At 45.5% G+C, this 23,522-nt stretch overlaps 1 protein-coding gene across 1 annotated transcript in view; it reads right to left on the bottom strand.

Moving 5' to 3' along the window:
• Positions 1 to 23,522, bottom strand: part of TXNDC11 (thioredoxin domain containing 11) — a 1,034,390-nt gene that overhangs the window by 472,630 nt on the left and 538,238 nt on the right. The window contains exon 6 of the mRNA XM_069647793.1: positions 16,421 to 16,533. Within this exon, the coding sequence (XP_069503894.1) occupies positions 16,421 to 16,533 (113 nt within the window). The remainder of the gene's footprint in view (positions 1 to 16,420; positions 16,534 to 23,522) is intronic.

Genomic DNA, 23,522 nt, shown 5'->3' with positions numbered 1-23,522 from the left:
CAATGCAAAAAGAAAGGGTGTCCCATAGAAGCCTGTGGGAGGAAAGCAGCAAAAAGAAAATCTTTCCCAACAGCATCCAGAGGGCACATTGGTCTGCATAAGACTTGTGCCAAGAGAACAAGATGTCTTGCAAACAGGGACACATCTCTTTGTACCAAGAGCTTGGAAGCGCTTCAGTTTAAGCAATAGCATTAAAAAGGACGAGAAACAATTAAGAGTAGGATTCTTTTCTGCATGTAAAATATGCACCTGGTTTACAATCCATGGACTTGTAATATGGCGAACCAGAATGCAGCTTCCAAGAGAACTGCATAATAGAAGACCAAACTTGAGTCAAGAAAGGTTCTTCAAGTAACTCACCAGGCTTCTCAAGTAGGGTGGGTGGGGGGGGGGGATGTTTACACACAGTGGCCATCCTGAGCACAGATGAATCAAATTAGAAGCTAAGAAAATTAAAGATGAAATTGAGAAGAAAAATAACCTTTGCTAAATGGAGAGGATTATTAGCAAAATAAGGAAACGGCACATTGTATGACATGAACGTGTATCACAAATCTGTTCCATATTGAATAGGAGCACAATTTCTCAGCACAATATAGAAATTAATGTTGGAACAAATTAAGGAATGAGAAAATTAAATTAGTGAGAACCTAACTGGATTAGTATTTTCATTCATTTAACTTCAAGTTTAAGTAAAATATTCACTGTTACTAACACCACTATAAATTAACGCTCTGACGAAGAGCCATAAGGTTCAAACGGGTGTTGTCAGATGTTGGAATAATAGCACATTTTGTAATAAGGAAAAAGAGGGAGTCTTATATGAAAATAAAACCAATTGAAAATATATTTATATCATTTATGAAGTCATGTCATGAATATATCGTATATGTCTATACTTGAAGAGTAATGAGGAAGTTATTAAAGCAGGGATATAACTTTTTGATTCCGTGTAATGATAATGAATCCAAGAACAAATCTTTATTTTATGTTTGAGAGTTCCGAGACAGAAAGAGGAGTCTCCATCATGGAGCAGAATTGTGATACCGTCACCATAATTAGTATACAAGTCCGGATGAGAATTGCTTATATCTCCAAATTCCATCTAGGATTTATAAAGATTGCTATAGTCAGTCACATAGCTGCATTTTTAGTAGCATTCTCCAGGAATAAGTCAACAACTGCGTGTGAACGTGTAAATCTCCTTTCTAATTAGAACATAGATCTGCTATGCAAAGGAGTGCAGATAGAGGCAAGGGCACTACAGTGCTATCAAGAATTACATCAAAGTCCCATATCATGTTTTCAAGGGTCATCAATGTTTTTTAGCATGCTTGAGAAAATGCGCAATAGGAGACTCACAAAAAGATTTTAGCACATGAACCTTTGATCAGAGCACATGAGCTCACAAGATGCCTGGTATCCCAACCCATCAGTCCAAAAACTCTATTCTTCGCCAATGTTCACAGAGGGATGACACTGTTTTGCCATGACTAAGTAAACTTGATACTTTGCAGCAGTTTTCGTATCAGCAAAGCCTGACCTGATCACCACTCCTTTATAAGTCCACTTTACCCATCATCATCCTTTTATTTATTTCAATTTATATAGCGCACAGCGGCCCTGGGGCATCGTGGCGCTTGTTACAACGAGTTTAGGATTACTTCTTAAACATGCAACACTTGGTCAACATTCCCAAGGAGTAAGACACAGGTGTACGTTCCTTGGTTACAGTGGAACATTGAGATTGAAATAGAGTGCTTGGTTACAATGGAACAATGAAATTGAAGCGCATGCAGACAAATAAAGTTGAAGCATGTTAAACAGAGTGGTTTTCAGCATTTTGCAGAAGGTGGTATATGAGTTTTCATTTCTGAGAATGGTGGGAAGGGCATTCCAGTTCTTAGGTTCTAGGTGTTGGAAACTAGCACCGCCTGCTTTGGCTCTTTTGAATGAGGGAACGCAGATCTGGTTGGTGAGATGGGTTCCCTTAGGTCTGTAGGAGGTGAATGTGGTGATCCTTTCGGATAGGTATGGAGGGGCCTTTAGTGACAGCCATTTGTGGCATTTGTGTGTGATAGTCAGTGTTTTGAATAGAATACGCTGTTTGATAGGCAGCCAGTGAGCGTCTTTCCTGGCTTGGGATATGTGCTCACGCTTAGGAATGCTCAATGCAGCTCTTAGGGCATTGGTTTGGGTCACTTGTAGCTTATGTATATTTTTTGCAGAGGTGCCCAGGAAGAGGGCATTGCAGTAATCCAGTTTTGTGCCGATTGTGGCTCTGGCAATGGATAAGCAGTTTTGCGTTGATAAGAACGGTTTAACTGCATTAATGATTTTGGTGGCGATTGCAGCAGAGGAGGCTATGGCATTGACCTGACGGGTCATGGAGAGGGTAGAGTCGATGTACACACCTAGAGTTTTTATGGCTGAGGAAACTTTGATGGTTGTGTTGTCTATGGTGAAGGCGCTGTATTGAGGGGGGAGTTGGTTGAGGGTTTCTTTTGTGCCTACCACCAATATCTCTGTCTTGTCCCCATTGAGACAGAGACCATTGGCTGCCATCCAAGTTTGAATGGCAGTGTAGATGTTGTTGAGGGTAGTCGCATCTTGTTCATAGATGCCAGTGAGGGGGATTAAGACTTGCACGTCCTCGGCATAGTTGGTGTAGGCTATGTCACGACAATCAAGGTCCTTAAACAGTGGGAGGGTGAATATGTTGTAGAGGGTGGGGGCAGTGCAAGAGCCTTGGGGAACTCCACAGTGTATAGTGGTGGGAGGGGCACAGTCTGTGCTGGAAAAAACTCTCATAAATCTTCCGCTAAGGAAGGATGCAATCCAGGCCGTAGCTTGTGGAGAGAAATGGGCTGCATTTTTTAGTTGTTTGCCGAGGATATTGTGGTTGATGAGGTCAAAGGCAGCTGACAGATCTAGTAGTAGGAAAGCAGCAGGTTTGCCTTTGTCCATAATATCCCTAAATTGAATTTTTAAGTCGAGGAGGGCTGACTCTGTCCCGTGACCGGGCCGGAAGCCAGATTGTCTCTTACCGAGAATTGTATTCTCTTCTAGGAATTGCTGGATTTGGGTGTAGGCTACCTTGTCCAGAATTGTCAACAAGAATGGTACTGTGGTAATGGGCCTGTAGTTATTGGGCACTTCGGGATCAAGTGAAGGTTTCTAGAGTAGAGGACGTACTCAGGCTTCTTTTAGGCTGTCAGGGACTGTGTTGGAGTTAAGAGGCATTGATAAAGGTTGTGAGGAGGGGGCTAGTGTTTCTGCGCAGTCTTTGACTAGTTTGGCCGGACATATGTCCCCTTTATAGTTGGAGGGTTTGATTTTATTGACTATTTCTATTACTTCAGGTATGATGACTTCTCTGAAGGAGAAAGGTTTTATTGAGTGTGTGATGGGCATGGAGTCGGGGGCGGAGGGGGTGGAGATCGATGCGTTTAGAGAGGTTTTTGTAGTGTTCACAGATCTTTTCCTGTAGGAGCTCGATTTTATTTATTAGAGCCGTTTGCACGTCCGTGCACCAGGCTTTGTCTTTGACGATCTCTTGTGATTTGATGGCTGGGGTGGACAGCTCTGTGAAGATGGCAAAGAGCTCTTTTGATTCGGATGTGGCGTTGGTGATACGGTTGTTATAGGAGGAGGATTTGGCTGAGATTATAGCTTTTTTATAGTTAGCAGCAATAGATTTGTAGGCAGCTAGCGTGGCATCATGTGGCGAGCTTAGCCATTTGGTCACAGCTTTTCTTTTTTGTGACCTCGAGTTCCTCCGAGAACCAGGTGTTATGTTTTATTTTTTTGGCTTTTTTGTTCAGTAGTGGTGCGATGGAATCTATGGCGTTAACCATTATGGAGTTGTAGGTTTCCGCTAGTACTGATGGGTCGGAAGAGTTGAGGTGCAGTGTGGCATGTCGAGATAAGGGAGGATATTTTCCTTAGTAAGGTTCTTGGCGCTTCTGGCTTGTGCCGGGGGTGGGTGGGGTTAGGATGTTTGGGTGTAGTGGTGCCAGTTGGGATGAAGAAGTGGATGAGGTGATGGTCGGACCAGGGAATAGGGTGTTGGAGCTGACATCTACTTCGCAGTTGTGATCTACTACCCAATCAAGGGTGCGACCTTTGCTGTGTGTCGGAGTTAGGTTTCTTTGCTGGATGCCGAGCTCTGTGAGTGCTTGGGCTAGGGTTTTGGCTAACCTGTCTTTAGGGTCATTGAGTTCCAGGTTGAGGTCACCTAGTAGCAGTGTTTTGGAGGACATGTTGAGGTTTTCAGTGATGAGATGCAAGAGACTATCATGGAAGTCGGCCATGGGGCCTGGGGGGGCGATAAACTAAGTGGATGTTGAGTGTGGATTTAGGTGAGGTGGCGATCTTAACTGTGAGAGTGTGTTCTCTCTGAGATTGGAGGCAGTTTGTCTCATTTCCAGGCAGTCCTTTACTATGAAGGCTACTCCTCCGCCTCTAGTTAGGACTCTATCTTGTCTGTAGATCGAGTGTCCTGGGGGGACGGCTAGTGAGTGTGTGGGTCCTACAGCTTCGTGCAGCCAGGATTCGATGATGGCCAGGATATCTAGGTCGAGATTGGTGATGAGGTCGAAGATTTCAGTGGCATGTGCAGGGAGGGACCTAGCATTGATGAGTAGACATTGTAAGTGGGATGGGCCCTCTGGTTTAGGAGTTTTGTTAACACGGGGTGGGGGAGGCATGTTGCGTGTGAGTACTGTAGCTTTTTTGGTGGTTGCGATGGGCTTCAAAGGCTGTTTGGATGGGCGTGTAGGTAAGGCTGTAGGAGGTGATGTCATAGTTGTAGAGGTAGTGATGGGTGTGTTAGGCAGTATGAGTGGAGGTTGAGTTTTTATGGTCTCTGGTATGACTGATGCTGTAGAGGAGGTGGTGTGTTCAGGTCGGGCGTTGTAGGTAGAGGGTGTTTTTGGTGTGCGTAGCCTGAGAAGTTTGTTTCTGGCGCAAAGAGGTTGTGGCTGTGATGGCCCAGGAGTGGTTGGTTAGCATGTTATCTAGCTGATTTTTAGGAGTTGCAGGTAGTTTGGGGTTAGCTGTATTGGAGAAGTATTGTGCAGTGTGTCGCAATGCTGGTCTAGTGACGAAGGAGGGCAGGAAGGGTGTGAGTGGGATGTTGTGAGGAGTAGGGGGTGTGGTGTTTCCTATTATGCACGATGTCGCTTGCATGTTAGGAGTGGGAGCCATGGTTCTGATGTGGGATTTGGTAGTGTATGTGTGTGAGTGATTGGACGGCGTGGTGTGCTGAATGCTAGAGTGGGAGAGAGCGGTTGCTGTGTCTGTGCAGAGGTCATAGCGTGGGATCGCGTTGTATAGGGCGCTAGTCGGCCAGTCAATATTGGATAGGGGGGCCAAGACTAGATGAACATGCAGGCTAGCGCTACTAGGTACAATCTAAGGCGCTGACAGGCAAATAGTATCTGATAACATTGAGTTAGCGGGGCTGACAATACATAAAGTTTTAAGGCATTGCTAGTAGCTCACAACATGGAGCCTAATAAGGTGCGCAATATTGAATCAACAAAGGCTAACATGAAAGCATAGTCTTAAGGCATTGCTAGTAGCTCACAGCATAGACTCTAATCTGATAATGGCTAACAACAATGAGACTGCACGGCTGACATGAATAGGTGTCCGGGTGTGGCGGCTGGTGACACGGTGGGGAGCAGGCTGGAAGGAGAGAGTGACTGGGTACTATTTGTTGTTTAGGCGCTGCATAAGTGCTGTTGTGGGTAGGCAGTAGCGTTTGGGTTGCTGGGAAATATCACTAGCAAGCATAAGATGCATATACTAGGCTAGCGAGCCGGCAGTGGAGGCAAGATGCACCGCACTGTAATAGTGCATACGCGGCGCACAGTTGCTAATCATTTTTATTTGTATTAGCGTGGATCACCTTGCGACCGGACGGGAGGCATAGTTTCCTTAGCCATAGTGGGGTGGGCGCGTAGTGTGTGGTACAAAATAACTGAGTGCCGATGGGTACAATGGCATAAAGGATGGCAGGGCACTGGGCGGATGGTATACGTATGCAAAATACTGCAGTAAGTATACGATACAGTGGCCTACAGTAGCAGATGATATAACAGTCAGTTCTTACCGGCGAAGTGCAGCGGTGGCATCTAGTGCCGGGGGATAGTCTGCTAGATTTGGTAGGGGTCAGTGTTCAAATGAGGCCAGTCTATGGCAGCCCTCCAGTCCTCCCGGCTCCGACAGGCCCGGGAGAGTGCCTTATGCTGGGTGCCTTAGGGCGTCGGGTGCCGGCTTCTGCCTACCTGTGTAGGCCTTCTGGGGAAGTAGCTTCCTGTTGTAGTGTTGCCTGGCACCGGTAATCAAGGCAGCTACAACGCGGTGTCGGCTGCCCATTACCCTGGGATTCTGAACCATTTTGGGTTAGCTGCTTTCCATTGATGAAGGCTTGAACCATCCCATTCATTGCCACAAGTACTTTAATTATAAGCACCCACATTACTGCTTCACTTTCCCACAGGTTGTCGGGACCGGAAGATGATTCGGAGCTGGACTGTACATTACAAGCATTTCTTCTGTGAGCTATTTCTGCTGTGCTTGGACTAATTAACATTGTATTAAGGGTCGTAAAAGATTCTGAGGTATTATATTGTTTGTAACTACATTTTTATTTAAAATATTCCATCACTGCCTCTAAGAGTATCCAGCGATGATATTAGTGTAATACATGCCGTTTTTTAAACTATATTTATTACTAACCGTTACATGACTACCATCCAGCACTTCCCCAAATATTCTAGGGCTGGATTTAGATTAACTATAGCCTACTCCTACAATATGAGGCAAGTGCCTTTTAGCAACAGGAAATATGTTATTTATTTCACCAATATTGCATAGAAACCATGTAAGCTACTTCGCAATGGACTGGAATATCTGGCAGTCCACAGTGGTGCTGTCTCTGTAGTTATGGAGTCTGGCAGAAGACGGGAAGAATTTTGAAGCTCAATACCAAGGTGCACTTAAGTATTAACCTAGACTTTAGAAAGATCATCTGGTTTCTTGGGCCGAGTCCCAACACTTCAGAAAGTTTCAGACACCTTTGATCATTGATGTGCTCCATTTTTTCAATTCCTTTATCAGGGCAAATAAATGTGCTTGTTCCTACCTAGACCAGTTCATCTGGTCCTAAAGAAGAATCAAAACTACAGGCACAATTCCTTCACTTGGGAGATCTTAAATGCTTACAAGACCATTGACTAGCATATGCTATAAACTGTAAGGGCAAATTATAAACGAACCACAAGGTACAAATAGAGCCCGTGCCTTAGTGGGTTTAGGGACAAAAATGCAGGAGTACAATAATATATAACAGTTATTAGTTTTAGAATTCAAGTTCAGGGAGCACTGCAGATAATTAAGGCCACCATATTAAGTCCTACTAGAGTCCCAATCAGAAAAAGCTGTCCACTACAAAAGTTGCTTTCTGCCAAGAAAAAGAATTCCACCAAAAACCTAAAGAAATTTAAAGAAATAAATTCATGAATTCATGAAAACCTTATCCGTAGAATAATTATGGGCAGACTGGCATCCGGGAGAAAAAAGGCTGAACATCGCCTGGCAAGCGACAGTAAACATACTGCTCCATCTTTCATGAAGATGCAGAACCCTCCCCTCTTCATGCGACAATAGTTTCTAGTATCTTCTAAAAATTTCAAAGATGCACTGCTCCAGAATAAGCATTGCAAGTTTGACTTCACAGCACAACTAACTTTGCAGGAGACTACACCGCAACTCCTAAATGAGAGGGTAGTTTCAAGTAGCAAATGCCAAGCAGATAGTCCTTCATATTCCAAGAAACCTAGCTATGCACAAACAAGTGAAAAATGGGTGCAGAGTGATCATCTCCTTTTTCGGACCATACAAATGTTTGTGCCATACCTTTATGTGTGATGGGATAAAAGCACACCACTTGTCATTTGGAAGACGGCCCACTGAGGATATCGATTTGAGGATATCAGGGCTTAAAAGTCATCAAGTCAAATTGAACTCAGGGCTCACATGTTTACTCCTCTCCACCTTATACCCAGGCCTCTCTTTCTAGGGTTGCAGCCTACCCATTTCTAATGGCATGATAGAAATTGCACAGAATAGTTCAAGGAAAGGCCAACTGACAATGAATGGGTTGTCCCCAGCACAAGCCGGAATAGGCAGAACAGAAACACACTGAACCAAACCTATGGAGGATCCTACGTGAATGGCAATTCACTCCAGCAGACTCAAAAGAGGTGTGCAGACTGGGTATGACTTTATCAAGTCTCTGCAGATCTAGGGTGATCAAACATTGCTAAGTCGCCAGAACACCGAGCTAAAAGTCTGTAGCTTTCCACTGGCAAACCAATACATTCTGGGAGTTTTAGGTATGTGTGCATGTATGGGATTTAATTAACACAAACCTAGCTTGCAAGCAACGGAGCACTAAACTGGGGTGGCTCTATGAGGGTGATTGGGTGTTGAATTGTCCATATATAATGTCTTCTTAGTGTGACAGATGTGTACTGATGTAGATGGATTTGTCTCATTTATGTTCTGTAATAAATGGTATTAGTGCCTGGCGGGGGTGGGGGTGGGGTGAGTGGCGGCAAACCCAGCCAATCACGAGGTGCAGAACGGGGGCTTTACCTTATGTTAAAGCCCCTGCTCCAAGCCTCCTCAGAAGCGGGAGGCCGTCATCTTCACTGCCGGGAATCGGGTAAGTGCACCCCCGCTCCATCTCCCCCCCTTCATTTTCAACATACCCCATCAACTCCCATCTCCTCCCCCATTTACCTTATGCTTTTCTGACCCTCACCGGCACATCGAACACTGTTTTCTCAGGGCATCTCCTTCCCAGGAATGGCTGCCACGGAAAGGGAGCAGGGACTATGTGTAGTTCCCTTCTGTCAGAACCATGGGAGCCATCTTGTTTTGTCGTTTTTTTCAAGTTGAAAACGGCAAACACGCCGTTTCTCAATTTGGAAAAAAGAAACACTATTAATACCCCGGTACAATGTGCCGGGATACCAATAGCACTACACCCCTCGCTGGGAGAACATTACCAGTCAGGTAATGCCCCAGGGCTAAGGTTAAAGCTGTCACTTCACTCTGGCTTCTAACTCACACACCAGGGTATTACCTTAATGGTAATACCCCTCCAGCTCGGGATGTATTTCTTAAGTAATCTTTTATTTACTATAGGCATCACCAAAACACATTTAAAAAGGTACATATTCTACAAATTAAAAAATAAATCATAAAACTCAATTCATCCAGTCACAATACATTAACATACATAATGCATATTACAAAAATACTTCCAAGTAACCCTGAGAGAGCAAGCTGCAGTAGTATAATTTTCCTCTACCTCAACAAGCAAACTCTCCAGATATATTGGCTAACTACAAAACATATCACTCGATCGTCACAATTTTTACAAAAATAAAGTGCATCCCTGAAAGGGTATCCAGTTACTGCATCGAATATTGAATGAATGACAAAGCATTGGAGAAAAATGCATCGGAAAAAAAGCATTGAACGCATTTTTTTCAACGGTAAAGCTTTTATTTTCATAATAATGGGTTTTAAGGAGTAAAAAAAAAAAAAAACTTAATTGCTAGGCTATAAACCCCTGAAAGCCATAACCCTATGTTTAGTTAGTAACAGCATCAATCACTGTCACCTTAATTTTACATTAAATGGGCATAAAAACATCAAACGTGTGTTTTTCGAATTACTGAGTTTCACAAAAACAGGTTGTGCTCACTGGCTTCATACCATTTCCCTCACAAACATAATACAAGGAGCAAATGTAACAGAAATTAAAAATGTAAAGTGAGTAGAGCAGTGGGATGCATTTTGTCCAGGTACTTCTGAAAAACCAGAGTTGCATTCAGTGATAAATAATCTAGAACCCAGCTGATTTGATCATTTTGTCGATCGTTTGACCAGTAGACCATCCCAAATACATAGACTTTACAGTTTTTGTCACAATGTAACATGCTTTCAGGTTAATGCCACAGAGGATATTTAGCCCAATTTGCATCAGATGTAAATTAGCATGTGCAAACCAATGGAGTAGTAATGATCCTGCCATGCGCAAAACGTCTCTTAACAAAACCTCCCATGAAAAATCAATAGGTCTCATACTATGCTCAGGAATAGTACTATAATTATTTTTCTATTTTTGTTCAGCACTCTGATGCAGCCAGGTGCTGTTTTTATGTTAGAAACCTGGAACTAAATTTAAAGAGCAGGGTTTTCAGCTCTTTCCTGAAGTGCCAGATGCTTGTGCACGGTTCGAAATTGAGGGGTGCTGTGAGCTATTTAGCTCCTGCTTGTAGCCTACAAGAGCCGGGTTAGCTTGACACCAACAACTACCAGGAGCTACGTTTGGCTCCCCAGGCCAACTGATGCCTAACAAACACACCTATGTGAAGTGAGCTCTATTTAGGAAAATACATAAATGTACTTTCAGTCACAACTGAACACCATTTAAAGCATTAGGAGGCATACATAATGGACAAAAAGATATGTATGCATCTTATATGAAAGTTAGATTTACAATAGGCTACGACCTTGCTCCTTGATCCCAAATGGTAACTCCTGGTCACTGGTTCATGCTGGATACCCTGGTTTTTGCTCTTGCTTATTGAATCTTAATTTCGACCCTTGTGGTGGCTTGCCCAATGGAGGAAGACAGATTTTCAAGATTCTGGGTGCATAGCAAAATGCAGCCAGTTTCCTGTTTTGTTTTTTTCTGTGCAGTTACTGGTTTTGAGTATTGATGCGATTGGTCTTTGGCTTGCATGCAGGCCTCCTAACATCTTGAGTTTTTTGGCCTGGTAGGATGGGGTGCGGACTATAAATGTCTTGAAAGAAAGAAAGGCTGTTTTGAAGGCAACATGCCCTTGAAGTAGGAGAAAGTTTAAACCTCTCAGGACAGCACTGATTCAGTGGAATCATTTCATGCCAATGATGCCCCCTGGAGCAGAGTGAAGGATGGCTACCAGGATGGTCAGGGAAGTCACATGGATGCTGGTCAGAAGAAAGTTGCCACCGTCTATACACAAGTGAATTCGTCAAGTTACATTTCTGCCAGCCATGTCCTGACTTGTGCTTGTGTAACAGAAGTGCACAGCAGAATAAATGGGGCTGTGTTTAGTTTGAGGTAGTAGCCGACATCAATGTGTGAGGGTCGGGCTTGGACGTTCTGACAGAGGTGATCTTCAGGTACAATGCATGTCGGTGGATTTTAATGTTGAGCTTCGAAAGGTGTGCCCAAGAGGGTTTCAGATAGTGATTGAAGATGGTTGGTGAAAGTATGGGTACTTGTGTTAAGACATATGTGACCGGGCATGGAGGAGATCAGTTGCTCATTGGTAAAGGCTGTTGGCAATGTATAAGGGGACCAGGGCAGTACGGATTTATCAAAACCCATACATGTGTCGAGGACGTTGAAAAGGATTCTGGTTAAACATGTTCTATCATCCATGGATGGTGGCTGTTTCTGTGCTGCATCTTGGATGAATTTTCACAGTGCCCAAATAGCCCCAAACATTAGTAGGGCCATAGGATTTCAGCTGGAAGGCCAATTTGAAATCACGTATGTTAAATCAATGCATTGAATTATAAATCCCTGCTCAAAAAGGTAATAGAGGCCGCCCAAATGGCAGGAGCCTGAGAGACAAGCACTGCAGATCCACAACACACTGTAATAACATTCCCAGATGGACAATGTATTCTTTTGTTCAATGTATCGAACAGGCCCAACTCTGTTTCGGTTCATAGGGAAATCTGTGAACTAGTTCTAGCATGGGAAGGCTCCAACTTGCACAAACAGGTCATAATTGTTGCGTGGGACTTTAATATGCAACTAGAACCACTGCTAGATCTATAGGGGATCAGAGAAGATCAAGATGGCGTTTGGGAAATCCAGACCCCAATAGCACTCGTCCTAAGAAAGCCCATAAACTAGCAATTGACACAATTCTAATTTTATCAGAGTTGGAGTTAGGAGCCTATAATGGCCGTTTTTTTAATGGCCATCCAGCTGGAAACACATGCACGGGATCATGGGGCTCAACATTGATAGACTACTGTAACAAAGTGATGTTGAGGGAAGCAGGTAAGTTCAACTTGGTTTATTGTCCTAGCCAGTATTATCTTCTGTAGTACATACACAGGGATGGTAGGGTCCACAAGACAGGATACAAGGGAGGAACACCGGGCTTGCCCCACACCCACGTAGCCACTCTCTCTGGTCTTCCAACCGTCACTCACAGAACACTCAGAGCACCCACATTCCACATAGGCTGACACCACAGCCTACCAGTTACATTACTACACTTCTCCCTCCCTAGAGAAACCACAAGAAGCAAAGGGACATCACCACATACCAAGGGAACATGTTACATTACTACAACTACATCTTCATATCAGTTGGGGCCTGGAAAAAGATAGGTAAGTTTGAGATTTTGGAAAAACACGAGCGATCATAGGCCCTTAGCGTGTTTCTCTTATGCTGGCACCCATACCTACGCTGACCCAGGTCACCAACGTTGCAAATCAGGCTCTAACTCTATACGGTCATGCCTGTAGGGGTATTAGACGGGAAAAACTAGACCAGACCGATTTTAGACCCCCATCTCTGAGGTAGCGCTTCCGCCATATTGAGAAAATCTGCTCCGAGAGAGCTCAGGATAGGGAGATTATCCAAGCATTTCAGGAAATAACTAGAAATATCATCCCACTTGTAACCTATCTAAGCCATCAAGTTAAACAGAAGGCATTGTACAGGGTCGAGTGGTACGACCGAGACTGTACCGTAGTAAAACAGGCCCTGTTGGCCACATTGGCACACGGAGTTCTAGTTGATAGAAAACTATTAAGTACAAAGTGATCTGAGTACAAGGAAATCATAACATTGAAAAAAGACAAACAGAAGATTGGAAGGACTTTCAAAGAAAGTGGTACATTTTTGGCCTTGGTCCATGATGAAACCACTGGGGAAGGGAAATACTTTGAAGACTTGACCATGTGTTATATATAATTAAGTAGTACACGCTTACTGGGCACATTGTTAAATTAACTGCATTGTTTTCGTTTACATTGAATATGAAACCACAAACCAGAATTCCCATGTGTCCGTGAACTTGTGATTCCCTGTGCTCAAGCCATCTTGGAATGTGGATGTCTTGTGTACAAAAGGAGCCCCTCCTGAGAAGGTAGTGCTAGTTGTTATGGTGTTTCAAGGCAAGAGCAAAACACTTGTGTATAGTTGCAGCGTAGGTTCAGAGAAAGATTTGGAAGACAAGACCACAAGTCCAGCATTTAATTTCAGCTATCACATACCTCTTAACCAAAAAGTGAGATCCATTTGAAAAAAGGCAACCAAAAAGGATAAAGCAATTTAAAGACAAAACTACTTAAGGGCTGGAAAATAATTCTATCAAGTGCAATGCATGGTAAAGATCAAACAATCTTGAGAATATACAATACTCTCCCAGGTCAGCCAGGGACCATGAGCGGGCACACATCTGCCTTCTCTGGGATTCTCACTCTCTGGTCTTCCCCAGACCTTTTTATCCTCCTTAGGCCACAACTAGGTTTCTGGCTGTACTCTTGAAATGTCCATAACTCCCTTTCTGGGAAAACTCCTGGAAAAGTGGGCCATCTCTCAGCTTAACCTTCATTCCAATTCTGTTGGCTGTCTCCATGTTCACCAGTCTGGCTTCAGAGCTGCCAGAAGCACAGAAACTCCTCTCCTGAACATCTGTGAAGATCTGCTCTCCAACCTTGACTAACATTCCCTCTGTCCTCATCCTCCTCGATCTCTCTTCTGCCTTCGGCATGGTCAACCATACCATCCGGATCAAACGTCTCCGTGATAACCTGGGTATCACTGATCAGGCTCTGGCTGACCTCTTTCATCTCTGATCGACCCTCCCAGGTCCAATTTGGGTCCTTCCTATCATCTATCTTCCTCTCTACCTGTGGTGTTGCCCAGGGGTCTAACTTCTCACCCTGGCTTTTCAACCAATACCTGGCAACTCTCGCCCACTGCACTGCCATTTTCCGCTCAAATTCCCAGTGCTACGCTGATGACTCAATTCATTTTCAGGCTGCCCTCGGCCACCTCCTCTCCCTCTATCATCTCTGATTGCCTTACTGCCATTCAAGATTGGTGTGCCGCCAATTATCTTTGTCTGAATGGCAGCAAGACGGAGATCCTCCTCATTGGCACATCTTCACCATCCTTTGCCCTCTCTGGCCGGCCTCCCTTGGACCTCCTCCTACCCCCACCTGCGAGGCTAAGAACCTCAGGGACATCTTTGACTCCACACTTTCCTTCTGCGCCCACATCTCTGATGTCTCTCCTGCGCCTCCTCAGAGGTGCTCTGCCTTTCCTCTCCTTCCCCCAGAAGCTTATTGTCTCCCAAGCTCTGGTTCTCTCTAGGTTGGACTAGTCTAACAGCCTCTTTATAAATCCACCTGCCTCTACTCTCCGCCCTCTGCAACTAATCCAGAACAGGACTGCAAGACTTGTCCTTGGCCTCAAGCCCTGGGATCGTATCTCTCCAGCTCTGAAATCTCTCCATTGGCTCCCAGTGAATGCAGTGATTAAATTTAAAGCCCTCTGCATTGTCCACAAGGCTTTCTGGGGCGTGGGTCCAAAATACCTTCAGATATCCGTCCGCAAATACCTCCCCTCTCGAGCTCTTCGCTACTCTACCTCCAACTCCCTCCAGATCAGTCATTTTTCAAAGTAACGAGCTGGGGGTAGATCACCGTCTTCAGCTGGGGCCTCCCTCTGGAACAGCCGTGCTGCCACTCTAAAACTTGAGGAGAACCATCTCTGGTTCAGGAAGCACCTCAAGACCTTCCTCTTTGCTTCTGCCTTCGCCCCCCTTATCGCCTGCTGATCTGTTCTCTCTTGGCACCGTCCACCTGGCCACCCTCTGTCCTCTGGGCCCAGGTACCTGCTCACCCTGCTACCCTCCCGCACTACCGCCGGGCCACCCCTTGGACTGGGGTCTGTATCTGTATCGATACAGTCCCCCCTTTTTCTTCCTGCACTTATCAGACCTACCCTGTCTGCTGTCTTAAACCCAGCACTTGCCAATTGCTGTCTGCAATACCACTGTTTGTTGCCGTTATTATTTATTTATTATTATTTATCCATTTCTCCTTTGCTCTACACTTTCCACTTCTCCCCTTCCATGCACTTTTCCCCCTCCATCTCTCCCATGTTCGCCCCTGTGTCCCTCCCTTGCCTTGCTCTGAAACACTTGTGTGCGAGCGCAATAGAAATAAAATATCAATATCAATTATGCCCAATATATAAAATCCACCTTTAGATTGGTTATTATCCAACTGACTCTTAACGTCCCACTATAGGAAATTATGTATGGGATTCTCAAGTTGGTTAATTGATAGTCTGAATATGACCTAATGTGATCAGGTTACAAGTTAAAGGTGTGCTTGATGGCCAGCACGACCTTGGAATCTCTCTCTCAGGGTTGCGCAGTCCTCCATCTCTACGCATGGAGCCTGGCATTGTGGTGGGACCACAGAAGTGTAGCATGTGCAAGCCTCTTTCCTATGGTCTCCTCAGAGATAATCTCTTTATGTATGTATCCAGGACGCAGCAGGTTTGCGGATTTTGTTCTCTGGAAGAGATTCGGAATATGTGTCCATTGTAACTATCTGATACAAGGTTTCCTGGACTATGTAGTGCATCGGTTTATCCCTCCCCAGAGGGATCTCCAAAAAGGGGATACCACAACCCTGGGGCCTCTAGCGGTCCAAAGAGAACTCACTTCATGCATCCTCAGGGAAGTACATTGGGTACCAGCCAGACCAACCCTTGTCCCTAGAGGCCCACCAGACGCACATGTTAACATGGAGATGAGGGGTAACTTGCTGATCTGCACATGCATGTAGCAAAGATTGCAAATTACGGCAGGAGCACTTGGTAAAAAAAAGCCAACCGATTCTGACCAACTTCTACAAGCACCTGTAAATAAAACCATACTTCAGCTGTTCAGACTGTTATTTGGTTCTTGTAGCTTGAGGGAGCATACCATTAAGAATTCATGATGCAAAGCTATTTATGTGACCTAGATTCGAGGAAACGTGCTGTTCACTGTACCACTCCAGGGATTTCACTGGATGGGCTACACAAGCATTGCAATTCTGAAGTGTGGCAACATCGTTTGCGATGAAAGGCATTACTGATGTCAAATAGCATTCTAATCGCAAACTAGAATTCAATTAAAAAAAAACAGTGAGTTTCACGTTAGGATTTCCAAGTTACATTCATGACCACAGTGTTTGGATGAAACCAGCCTTTGTGTATCGAGTTCATTGTGCCAATTAAACAGTTTCCAGCACTTACTAAAGAGGTGTTGAGGTTTCTATGGAGGTAAACACTTCCTGGATCTGTCAGGGAGATTTCCTTGGCAATGCGCTTATCTGTGATCACTCCAAAACGTACAGTACCGATGTAATCTGCAATGGTAAATTATAATGCTTTATTGCGGTTTAAATGGCATGTAACAATACGATGTGTTCGGTTGCGCATGCACATAAATGATGCATACAAAGATGCAAGGGTTCACAGTTCCTTTTTTGATTATTGGTAAATAGCATGTAGTCATTGAGCTTTATCTTTTGAAACATGTTCAAAGCTTTACAATAATTTGTTGCGTTTCTTCCCTAAATTAGGACTTAACTGTACTATTTGCAACAGAATTTTAAAAAACACAGAAAAGACACAAGGGAGTAATCACAGGCTAAGATCAAAAACAACTCCGGGGACCAAGTAGGAGTCCTGTTTTACAGAAGGAAGGGCAATGGACAAGTCACATGTCGCTCGTCAGTCCACATCTTCCATCCATTTTTAAGAATCTACTTTCAGAAGAGAGTTTACTTTAAAGGAAGGACTTGTCACAAAACATATTCATGAAAATCAGTTATCAAAACTGGCACTCAATAGTGAGATGGTCCGGCAAGACAAACTGAAAAGCAATGCACAGCTGTTAGGGAGAATTCTCTTATAAGGCTAATTTCCCAAACCTAGCGAGTCCCCCAGCAGCTTTGCTGGATTTTTGGGGTTTGTTTTTTTTCTCCTGCTATGAGTGAGACTATTTTCCTCCCACTCTTAGGCATGATTTGAGGTAGGTCTTTGACTCTTTGTGTGCTTATGGGCTATGGGGTCTTTTACTCCATAGGGTATCATCTATTGTTTATGTGTGTTACACAGCACCCTCAGTGCAGTAACATAGGGGTGTCACAGTGATCCCCAAACAGACTCCATACCCTGGGACTCACTACCATCTCCCAGGGCATGTTAAGTCACCATTGACTTTACTAGTCCAAAATTGTGAACAGAACCAGTACAAACCATCATAGTGTGGAAGTACTGGAAGGGGGTAATTAGATTGCCCTTGGGTCTGTTTTCAAGGGGCACTGTGCAGTCCCCCATTGTCGAGTTTCTGGCTGGTGGCAGTGGTTACCACGCAAAATATTCCACCGGAATATTTCCTATGGGATTTTCCCATTGATTTTAAAAGGCACCACTTTTTGGTGCAATGTTAAAGATACCGCTGGTTTATTTATTTAATATTAAATCAACGGTTGGGTCTTTTTGCCAGAACTCTTTTCTAAAATGGCGTTCGTGTCCGTCTCTGTAACTCTAACCAAGGTCGAGTCCTTTGTTCCACTGTTTGGCTGGCTTCTACACAGAAGCCCTCCAAATGGTGCCACTCTGTCTGGGTTCCACAGGATGTATGGGGATGGGAATTGGCACCCTGGACTGCGTTGCCGTAGCAACCCAAGTCGCACTCTATTCTGATTGGCCCAGTGGTGAGCCGCCGGCTCACCACTTAGCATGTTTGAATGACAGCTAGGCTGTTGAATGGGGGTTTTTCTGCATAAAAGCAGGGCCTTTGGGACTGGAACTTCAGAAGTCGCCACAGGACCTAAGAATCCGAAGAGGGAAGAAGCTGAGCAATCTGCAACAACGACACCAACGGTGGAGCCCTGCTGCAAGGAACTCACCACTTTCCCAACAGCAAGAGAAGATCTTCTGCTGGACGAGTCTTCTTTCTTTGAGCCGGTGGGATCAACCAGTTCGCCCCTTTCGCCTTCCAAAGACGTCTCTTGGTCGAATCGCCCGTGCCAAGCACCCGGCGGCCGGATAGCGAAGCTTCACCACTTTGACCGCGAATAAAAGAAACGCACCTTTTAACCGACGAACTCCGCGGCTGGTTTCATCCCTGTGCAGTGCATCGACTCCAAGTTTCCTCCTCAACGAGATCCTCTCTTCCCCTGGTCGAAACAACAAACTGCAACCACTACCAGGAACAACTGCCACCGCTGGAGCTTCCTCTCTCTTTAAGGTACTGTGTTCTGCCTGGCCTCCCTATCCACAGATTGCTAAAGGTGACCCTTAACTCCTTGGCTTTCCAACTGGGTTGGCCCCAGACCTTCTAACTTTACTTCTTGAATCACCCCAACCTCTTTTGAACATTCTGCAAAGACTTTTAGTGCATTTTAAACTGTGTGATCTTGGGCACATTTTGCTTTGCTCCATTTAAAGTGGGCCTGCCCTATGAACTTTGGCTCTAAAGTATACAATGCCTTTACTCCCTTGCGCTGACCTTTTAAAAGTGTTGGGAACTGTTTTATTTTTATGTTCTGCCTTTTTCTCTCCCTTTAACTTAACTATTGGAGTGCCATCTAGGTTACGCGCTCACATCTGTTTTAACAAATAGTGGCGTTTTAACTCTAACTTGTCCAATAGTTATCAAGGGAGGTGTGTATACTTTACCCGACTGTGTTTTAACTTGCTTTTGATTTAGAGTGCTAGTGTATTGTCTAAAGTGTGTTTTAAATAAATATTATATACTTTTGATACAAAGATCTGGTCAGTGTTTGTTTGCTCTACTGTGTTTTTAGCCCTATTGTGTATACTCTATATACTGCCCTACTCTTCTTGGGAGAGGTCTGACTGCTCAGCCACAGCTACCAGATAAATCTGGGTGGTAAAGACTGCTAACAATTGGGTTTACTGCTTACTCCTGTAGTCTTAATCTTCTTGCAGTGGTCCCCAAGGGAACTGCAGAGGATTCTGCCTAACAGCTTAAACAGCCCTATAGATAGGCAGCACACCGGCCCCTTCTACTCCCCAACACAGGCAAATCCATTCAAACAAAACCAAATGGGGAGTTAAAAACACTCCCACCCAAACATAGGAAGCAATGGAAACATAGGAGACCAACACTGGATTATACCCACCCCGGTTATGCAATATGTTCAGATCAATGGTACCAGCAGGAAGGTACTCAAATATTATTCCTGCCTGGTCTGAAGATGAACTTTAAAGTAAAAATGCATAATTTAATGTGCATGTATTACTAGATGAAAAGATGTATGGATTACATAAAATTCAAATATATTTTGACCCCCTAAGAAAGCATTTACTCCCAACTTCAAAATAGGGAATGAAGTACCCACACTTTAAAAGGTTATTTTGAACCCCGAGCCAGCAAAAATGAAAACAAAAACACAGCACTGCCATGCCACTCATTTTTAGTTTGGCCTCAAAGGTGTCACATCAGACAAAACAAATATAACTGAATACTGTAGAGTAGATTGTCACTCTTGGATGGCGATTGAGGATGGAAGCAATGCTTTGATTATGTAAATCTAGCCTCTGTTATGTTAATCATGTGTCACATTATATGAGTTGGTTATAAATAAGCACTTAAGGAGGCTTCGTTATCTCCATCCCTTGTTATATTGTCTCGCTATGAAAAACAGTTGTCTAAAAGATCAAGGGTTTATTGAAGCCATTCAGCGGATTCCCTATCTAGGTAATGGCACATGCAAGTGATTTTATCTGACTGTAAAAGCATCAGCCTGAGAAGTAATACGCTAATAGCAGCTGCTGGTATAAGAATAAGAACACTTAGGAAATGAGCCTTGGATTAGTAAGAGACAGGCCTTGCTCTTCCTGGAGCATGAGGTGTGGCTCACCCTGGAATAACTAGATGGCATATCCCCAGCTGGTGCACAATGAAGGCAGACTGGCATTTCTGTCTTTGGAATGCAAGTAGACAACGTTGCTACAGAATGAGTTTGGAAAACCCTTCGTCAACAGAGGGTGATAGCCAAGTAAATCCCATGCTCTCCTGAGATGCAGCTCAGCTTGGGCAAACTTTAAATGCAAAGCAATCAGCAATGCCAACATGGTGGGCAGTAAAGGAAGAGAAGGCCAAAAACAAGATATACTTCACAAAATTTAGATAGTTGCAGGAATATGCAGTGTTGCTAACTGTGACAAAGTGAGGGAATGCGTCACTTTTCCACAAGGAGTCCCTACGCATGAGGCTAGGGATGGGGTGAGTCTGCTTCGCAACACCCTCCCTAGGGGTCAAGGCAAGTGGGACCTCACTTTAAGAGAGTCCCCCTTTGGGGACAAGAACTCCCATTCTTGTGAGGAACTCCGTGATGCCCTATATGGAACCAACTAATATGCAAAATAATTGCAAGTTCCAGGACCAGGGTGAAGAGAAAGTGAAGTTACGTTGTTACGAGAAAGAAAGAGCAGTTTTCTCTTTTTCAATACAAGTCTCCAATTAACTGTGGCGAGTGCGTTGAAGATAGAGGACAGACGATGGCAGATGCACACAGGGAAGGCCCCCTGTGCAGAGAACACCGGATGAAGGTGGAGCGGAAGCAAAGCAAGGAGCTTGCGAGATTCGGAACTGCTTCGAGTCAAAGAGGGAGATGCTGGAAGCCCGGCATGTAAGAAGCCGAAACAGCTGGAGCAGAAAGCTTGGTGGTGGCGTGACCACAAACCAATCATGGTTGGCAGGCTGCCGGTTCAACTACGCGGACACCACCCGATAGAGGACACAATTAACAGTCCGGTTGACGATGCCGGCATTGACAAGCTGAAGCGGAAGATGTGGAAAGCTAACCAAAAAGCAACGAGAAGGAAGTAGTGGACCCCAAGTACCTGCAGGGACCAGAGAGTTCCCTCCGCCCAAAGCTGAAGGTAACAGGGAGAACAGAGATACCGGGAAGCCGAAGGGTACTCATTATAGCATCAGAGAAACTTGTCCCAGTACCTATGACGAAACTGAGAAAAGTAAGTTGATAAAGTTGAGCTGCGTCACTGTGATAAGGAAAAGCATCGAAATCCCAAAGAGTGAGAGAAATCGAAATGTAATAGCTTTACCTTGGGAAAAGACTAAAGTAAATCTTTTGGCAAGACATGAAGAGATTAAAAGTGGGGGGCGTGGGTAACAGCCATGTGAAGAAGACGTATCCTTGTGGAGCTCCGCTCGATGTGTCCACGATTCGCTGCCATATTGACTTTCTAAACGTCCAAAACATCCAGAAGCGTCTCTAGATGTGCCTGTTCTGCCCTGACCACCTACAGCGATTCCTGTGGCTGTCCACACTTCGCCGCAGCAGAATTCCCGGGCAGCGGGGAAGCGAAACGACGAGCTGAAAATGGCGCCCCTTGTATGCGATCTCGCTTAACACGGCGCGTGAGGGCGAAAAGCTGCCGATCGAGCCCCCGAGGACAGCGGAGCGGACGGGAGTATCTGCGCGTGCCCGGAGGCCAGGAGGGGAGTGCGGGTTGCACGCCTGGCTGTCTGGGGCGGCGTGCCCGTGTGCGCTGGCTGCCTGCGGCGTTGAGCGGCCCTGCTGGGGAGGGGATGCTCCGCTGCGGGCCCCGAAGAAGACGAAAGGAGCGGCGCGGCCGCGCCACGGTGCCCGGGCTGCATCGTGGTGTGCCGATCCAGCCCAAAGCAATGTTGGATGAGTGATGTCAGTGAGGCATCGGAGCGCGCCCACGAGTTGATTTACGTGAAGCGCCGCCGCGGTGATATGCGGTGCTGAGGGGCGCAGGAGCACCGGGGGCCGACTGCACACCCGCCCCCTACGAGGTGGTTTTTTCTTTTCTCTCATCTCCCCAGTGTTGCTGGCGAACACCCCGCCAGGAGTTACCAGGACGCGGGGCCTAGATCGAAGCCCCGCGGGGGGGAAACATTACTTTGTACTCAAGACTCTACACACACACGGCAACCTCTCGCAGAACCCACTACTAAGGCGAATTCTGCTCAACCCTCTGAACGGGGACCTGCTGCCCGAGAGCTGGACATAAACCCCAATGCTAACGGCCCTTCAGGCACAGGAACACACAGCAACCGGCCAGTTTAGAAGCCTGCCTCACAGGAAGGGCACACTAGAATCTAGTCCTTTCTGTACAAGCCGACATTACAGACTTTAACCTCGATTCCATTCCCCAGACAGAGCACGCCTACGTAGCGCGAGCTTTGGCACTCCATCACTGCGGGAGCAGCAACATCGCAGCCCATCAAGTAAGCCGCTTCAGCAGCCCACAAGCAAGGCATACGCAGCACACAGAGCACGCCTAAGCTCCCTGCGCCCACACAGATATGTCCTCAAAAGGGGCGAGATCTAAACAGCGCCAGACCACTATGGAGACTTACACTGCTGGGGGGCTCACTGGGCCAACCACTGTTAATAAGAGCACTGCTGAAGCGCTACATGTCCCCTCTGCAACGGCAGACGAACCAAACAATTCTCAACTCCTTGAAGCTATCAAGACATTACAGACAACAATAGAATAAAATAGACGCTGTGGCCATAGATCTGGGCCTACTGCGTCAGGACATACGGACCATTGCAGGCAGGACTGACACACTTGAAACACAGGTCCGGGAAAACATGGCTGCCAAAACACAGCTCCTCAAGGACGTTGATGAACTGCAGCAAAGGATGAAGAACCTTGAAGATAGAGCCGAGGAGGCCGAGGGGCAGGCACGCCGAAACCATATTAGACTTTTGGGCCTGCCGGAGGGCACTGAGGGATCGGACCCGACAGACTATGTAGAGAACCTCCTACTACAGGAAATAGGTGCCGGGAAACTCACACAAGGCTTCACAATCGAGAGAGCCCACCGATTTCTTGCGAGGCGGCTCCCCCCTGGCGCTCCACCCCAGCCACTAATAGCTAAAGTGCTCAACTACAAGGACAGGGAGACCATCCTTGCCTTTTCCAGATCCGGAGGCCAAATTCAAAGAGGTTCAGCAAAAATAGTCATTTACCCTGACTATACCTTTCAGGTCCAAATGAAGAGAGCGCAATTTATTTACTCCAAAGCCAGACTTAAAAATGCTGGATTACGTTACATGCTTTTGTACCCGCAAAATTAAAAGTGATTCACAACAACAGAATGCTCCTATTTGACAACCCCGAGGAGGTCCGCGCATGGATGGACGGGGAACAGCTCCCAGACATCGAAGTGAAAGGACGCAGACCGCGCCAGGCTACACCAAACTGACCACGGATGGAGTCATGCTCCACATACACACGGGAACAACGCAGCCAAACTCAGAATGCAGCAAGATTGATACCTTACACGAGCTACACTGAGGATAGCTCGTTCATTCTT

This window comes from Ambystoma mexicanum, chromosome 2q (assembly GCF_040938575.1).
Source record: "Ambystoma mexicanum isolate Mex_15411 chromosome 2q, UKY_AmexF1_1, whole genome shotgun sequence".
In the NCBI taxonomy this organism is placed as follows: Eukaryota; Metazoa; Chordata; class Amphibia; order Caudata; family Ambystomatidae; genus Ambystoma; species Ambystoma mexicanum.
This window is presented reverse-complemented; position numbering and strand designations above follow the sequence as displayed.